Genomic DNA, 6,000 nt, shown 5'->3' with positions numbered 1-6,000 from the left:
GCATGCCACTGCTCTGTTTTAGTGGGGAGACTTCAGAATTCATTTCATGTTAAGACATACCAGTTTTGGGATGGACTAGAGCTGATCCTGCCAGAGAGAAAGATAGTTCTGGAATGCAATGGGAGAGCAAAGGTGGGAAATTCTAAAAGACTCAAAGGAGTCCCTGGATGTCACTCATAGTCACTTGGGATGACTGTTCCCGGGCTTTCAATAGGGCACCTCCACTTTCATAAATACTGCCCCTCTGCTCACAGCTTCTCGTTTTTAATGAGTGATGTTTTCTATCGTGTAGGCATGAGTGTGCGTAGAAGAAAACTGGGGTCAGATAGGTTCCAGAAATGACAAATGTCTGTAGAACTCTTCACATATCTCTGTTGGTGTGGCTGGCATAGTCCCTTCCAAGAGGGTCGATATTTCAGAGGGAAACCCCTGGCCCCAATGAAAATGACCCACAACTGGAAGGATGCTCAGCAGAAAGGTGTTAGACCTTCTTGTTTTAGAGGAAGTTGGGCTGGAAATGGTGGCGTCCAACTGCATTTCGTGAGGTTACGAAAGAAACACCAATACTCAGCTAGTCTTCAGCAGACAGAGGGCATGATACTACTGTTGGATTACAGTACACACATGGCTGTTGGTTCAAGTCACCACACTGACAGGTTGGGACAACATCAACACACAGTTAATTAGATGCCACCATGGCTGCTCGGGACGACATGACTGGTGGGCACGTGGGGAAGGGAGGGGGTAACAGATACTATACAGCCCTGAGTCATCACCATAAGGGGAGACACAAACTTACGTACATGGAGTCTTCAGGATAATCTACAATGGCTACTGTCTGAGACAGAAGATCCACACACAGATATCGAAGACAAGAATGTGCTAGTTTACGCAGCTGTGAAAGAGACCGCCGAAGCTGAGGGTAAGATCTGAGTCTGGGAAGCAAACATAACACCGACATCCAAAGACAGTTCTTGCCGATCTCCACCTGAGGGTCCCTCTGGCCTTGTCCTCCAGATAGGTCTTGGGGACAGAAGCTATTGAAAGGAACATGGTTACCCTGAACACACTGACAGGTTAGCTAGTCTTTGGGGGAGCCTGGAGTTCTGGGGTTAGGCCGGGGCTGTGATGGAAGGCTCAATGGTAAAGCTGAAAATGATTACAAGCCAATCTTCCTAATCTCTTGCACGTGTCAATCTCATTACGGAGCAAATGCATTCTTCACTGTTTTATTTTTGTCTGTGTCAGATTTACATGCATACCATATTGCTTATTCTGAAGACGAGGAACCGCTAGGCATGTCTGATGGGGACATTACACGGTGGGCTGATGTGAATGGGATTTGGAGTATAGGAAATCACAGGCATCACTATAGGCATTCCAACGCATCACTGTATGGCCAACATACCTAGTGGGCCGGTCCTGGAGACTTGCCCTCGCCCCTCATCACTCCCCCACACTTTTTTTATTTTTGGTTGAGGACTTGCCTATCTTGTCTCTGACATGCTCAGCATACACTCACAAGATTCTTTGAGTGGAAGACTATGGCATGGAGCCATATGCAAAAAGCCAACAGAAAGAAGAAGAATTTAAAAAAACCACGAAAAACAAAAAACCCTCCCATAATCCTCTTCTTCTTCTCAGGGCACTATTGGACATCCAACTTTTTGCCCTCCAGAATGTTGGCAACTGTGTATGTTTCCCTATAGATAAAACATCAATGGAAGATTTTTTAAACATCAGATTCGATACTAGGCATTTTCTTGTACACGCGTCTATTGCTGCAGGAATTTAAAACCCTGGGGGTAGAGTACATATTATTCTTGTTTGCAGCATAAGGCAAAACATGCTCTGGAATATACACGTCACTGTGGCCGCGGCTATCCCTAGAACAGTAGGAAGCCGTTGACCTCAAGGACGAACGAAGGTAGCTGTCGTTTGCTGCCTGGGAGGGCAGCGAGTGTTTGTAAGGGTCGGAGGGACATCTGCCAATGACTAGGCGCTGGCCATCCCCGTGGGTGTGGAGGAAAGGATTGTCGGAGGAGTGGTCTGGCAAGAGAGACTTGCTCCTCTTGCTGTCCTCCAGGGCCTGGGGGAAAAGGGAACTTTTGTTACCCAAGAGTTTGCTGGATGGGACACTAAACAGGCTCCCGTACAAGTTTCCTTCCAGGAACTGTTCCCGGTCCTTGAGGCTTATGCTCCGGGAGGGCCTGCTGAGATCTAGCTCCCTGGGTTTATCCAGGATGTTATCGTAGGACTGCTGGCGGCTAATCCTTAGCTTGCTCTTTTGGAACTGCAGGGCATTGTTCTGTGCCCAGTCCTGCTGGTAGACCTCGTCCTGGGTGGCTGGGTTACCTGTCTCCGGGAGCATCTGGTCTTCATCGATGTCATACAGGTTCCCCATCCGCAGGCAGGCGTCACACTTGAATGGCGACCTCGTGGTGAAGTGACCGGAGTAGGTGGGCATGTTGGAGAGACAGCTCCGGCAGTGTGTGGAGCTCTGCCGGTACCGGTCGCTCCCCTCGCTGCAAGGGGAGCTCTTGTCTTTCAAGGTGAAATGCTTGGAGTAGAGTTTGTACTGGTCATTGTTGGGAGCCCCATCCTCGTTGTGGTGGGGATTCCTGTTCATGGGCAGTGTGGCATTCCCCTTGCGGAAGTTCTCATTGTGGTCTTGATAGGGGTCTGGGAAGTCCATGTTTTTGGAGAGGGCCACATTTTCAATGAACTGGGGAGGGTCTAAGTGGAAACTGGGCTCCTTCTCTGCATCAATGGTGTAGATCTTGTCCCTGGGGGAGCTGGCTTTGGTTTTCACGTAGCTACGGTCTGCCTCACTGCAGCCCTTGGAGTGTTTGGAAGCCGTTGACCTTTTGCAGTTGTCCTTGGTCTTGTGGTTTTTATTGTTGTCAGGTTCCCTGTGGTATGTGGCCCGACTCGAAGTTTCTGAAATGTCTGAATGGGCCACCTCTTCTGGAATGTAGCGGGGGCTCTTTAGGGAGTGGGTCCTATTCTCTACTGTGCCCTCCTCCCTCTGGGAGGCAGGGTTCTGGGTGAGGGAGTCTTGGCGTAGAGACTCCATGGATTTCTTCCAAAGCTGCCGGGGTCTTGAGTTCCCTTTGGATTCCGTGCTCACGGCCACCTCCACCGTGTTGGGGTTGGACTCGTTGAGGGTTAAAGGATGCTGGCCCTGAAACACATAGTTGTTAAGGTTATCCTTATGCCTGCTGGCCACAAATGTTTGGAGTTCATTCATATTGTCTCCAAAAATGCTGTCTTTCCCCTGGAAGGACCTGTTGTCTGAATAGATCAAATTGCCCTTATCCGAAACCATGTCCATGATGAGGGATCCTCTTTGGATGAAGTCAGTGGCTCTCTTGGGTGAATCCATTCTTGAGGAGTTCAGGTTGGGCATGTTAGAAATGTTTTTGGCTGATCGGAGGAGTTTTAACATGTTGCTCTGGGAGCCGGTCAGGTTGAAATCCGGCGACTTCTTCTTTTCTTCAATGTGCACCCCGTGAATGCAGCTGTAAATGCCCTGTGGGGGAGCAGAAAACAGGGTCAGCAGCAGCAGGGACCAGGGAACCACTCCATACCTGAAGTTGACTTGCAACGGTGAGCCCTGGAGCATCGTGAAATCCCATCAGAACCCTGATAATGTTTCTTGAATCTAAGAGACTAGCTTGCAAGCATCAGGCAATCTCCCTTTGGGTCATGATTATCTGACACCCTTGCAAACAGTCATACATCATGTTCGAGAAAAGATAGCCAACCGATGTTTATACCACTAGGGCAGTTTCAGAGCCTCCAAATTGTCAGGGAAGGATATGAAGTTGACCTTCCCAACAGCCACACAGCTGAGCCATGCTTTCATTAAAGTTTCCTTAAAGGAGTCCTGATGTGGTGCTGTAGGGTAAGCACTGGACTGCTACCCACAAGTTCTGTGGTTCAAACCCACAAGCAGTTCCTTGGAAACCATATACAGGGTGCCTATAAATTAGAACCAACTGGACAGCACTTAACAACAACAAAGGTGCCAGCGAGTTAACTCTTGACAAGCAAGCATTACCAAGTCAGAATCAATTCAGGGGTAATCCCAATCCGTGTGGTGAAGGCTCACGGAAGTCACGTGACCCAAGTAGGCCAATCAGAAAATCTTATTTCCCTGGACCCATTCATTGATTGGTTTAAAGGCAGGCCTGGAATCCATGCATGATCAAGTAAACGTTCTCTTGGAGGGATAGATATGGATGTTGGTCTAGAAAGAAGAGTTGGAGAGGGCTAATCTGCTTGCCACAAGGGCATTGTAGCTTGAGAATGAAGCCAGTGCAGAGAAAAGCAGAAGGGATGGAGAGCGCCCTGGTTGGAGAGAGTCCCTGGAGCAGCCCTCTGGGACTTTTCACTTATCTAAATGAAATGAAAAATACCAATGAGATAACATTTTGATCTGAAACAGCTGGAGAACTCGTATGTTCTTTTATTCATACCAAATTGGCATAATCCAGTTTTGTAGAATCTATCAAACCAAAAAGTGCCCATGCTGTGTTGCGCTGAAATCTCACAAGTGAAAAAATGTGAAGGAAATAAATTATGTTAGAAATACATCTATGGAGCTATCTCAGAGAGTAGTATACATATGTTAAAAATGATCACCATAATGCTGGTAGTTTAGTGGTTATGAATCAGGCTGCGAACCTTAGGGTCAGCAGTTCGAAACTACCAGCTGTTCCGTGGGCGAAAGATGAGGCTTTCTGCTCCTGTAAAGATTTACAGCCTCAGAAACCCTTTACAGGGTCGCTATGAGTCGGAACCGACTCCACAGCACATAACAACAACAACATAAAGCTATAAGAGCATTGGTCAGTGATAATGACACTGAGAAACAAAATGAGGTGCAATGACAAATATGGGGTTACTGTGTTGGTTAAAACTGGAGAGGAATGTAAAGAATTTTCACCTTTTATATATGTGACCTGGGTTGGATTCCCAGCCAATGCTCCCAGCATCAGATTATTCAGTAAGCAAGTTACGTGCAGGCTTACTTGTGCTTACTTACTAATTTGTAGTGCACAATTTCACGTTCTCTTATCCATCAAAGATTCTGCTTCTAGGTAAGGTTAACATCTGTCTCTTCCAACTCCAAAGCATCTACTTATAGAACCTTATGGAATCTCTTCAAATTTACAATCCCACCATGGGCTTATGTGTGTTTACTTTTTAATTTGTAATGAAAAACGCTTACACTTTTTTTTTTTTTAAAGCCATATCTACTGTGCTCATTGGGAGCATAGTGGCTCATGTGATAAGCACTGGACTGTGAATCACAAGGTCTGTGGTTAGAGCCCAACAGTTTCTCTGTGGAAGAAAGATGAGATTTTTTTGTTCTGGCAAAGATTAAAAATCCTCGGAAACCCTATATCAGGTTGCTATGAACCGGAACCGACACAAAGGCACTTAACAACAACAACTCAACTTAGTACATAGGTTGTGTGTCTGCTTGTTCACTGTAATTAGAATGGGGTCTCAGTTACCAGTAAGAGGACACAATGTCAGTACCTTTAACACAACCGCAGAACTGAACGACTTACAGACACTTGTGTGGGTCCAACACGAGCACCTTTGTCTTTGGATCTCTTACACCGTCCTTTCTATAGCCTTCCTCCTATTTGCTAACTTTCCATTTACTTAAAAGTGTTTATCACAAAACAAAAAGTGTCATCAATGCCACTGAGTTGTGTTGCTGTTGTTCTTAGGTGCTGCTGACTTGGTTTCCAATTCAAGCACAACAGAATGGCAAACAGCCCAGCCAGCTTCACAACGTTTGCTATGCTTGAGCCCATTGTAACAACCACTGTGTCACTGACCCTCTACTTGATCAAGCATGATGTCCTTCCTCAGGGACTGGGGTCTCCTGACAATACGTCCAAATTACGTGAGACAAAGTCTCACCCTCCACTGGACTGTACATGCAGAAATTGTTGAGCTGGCGTGTGTTTTGTTAAGTGT

At 46.6% G+C, this 6,000-nt stretch overlaps 1 protein-coding gene across 2 annotated transcripts in view; it reads right to left on the bottom strand.

Annotated features, from left to right (window-relative positions):
• Positions 1 to 1,465: 1,465 nt before the first annotated feature.
• Positions 1,466 to 6,000, bottom strand: part of GRIN2A (glutamate receptor, ionotropic, N-methyl D-aspartate 2A) — a 525,447-nt gene continuing 520,912 nt past the window's right edge. For both annotated transcript variants that reach the window (XM_006867221.1, XM_006867220.1), the window contains one exon: positions 1,466 to 3,532. In XM_006867221.1, the coding sequence (XP_006867283.1) occupies positions 1,733 to 3,532 (1,800 nt within the window). In that variant the 3' untranslated portion in view covers positions 1,466 to 1,732. The remainder of the gene's footprint in view (positions 3,533 to 6,000) is intronic.

The sequence above is a fragment of the Chrysochloris asiatica genome, unplaced genomic scaffold (genome assembly GCF_000296735.1).
Source record: "Chrysochloris asiatica unplaced genomic scaffold, ChrAsi1.0 scaffold00102, whole genome shotgun sequence".
NCBI classification, from domain to species: domain Eukaryota; kingdom Metazoa; phylum Chordata; class Mammalia; order Afrosoricida; family Chrysochloridae; genus Chrysochloris; species Chrysochloris asiatica.
Note: the sequence above shows the minus strand (reverse complement) of the source record. Positions and strands in the feature narration are given on the sequence as shown.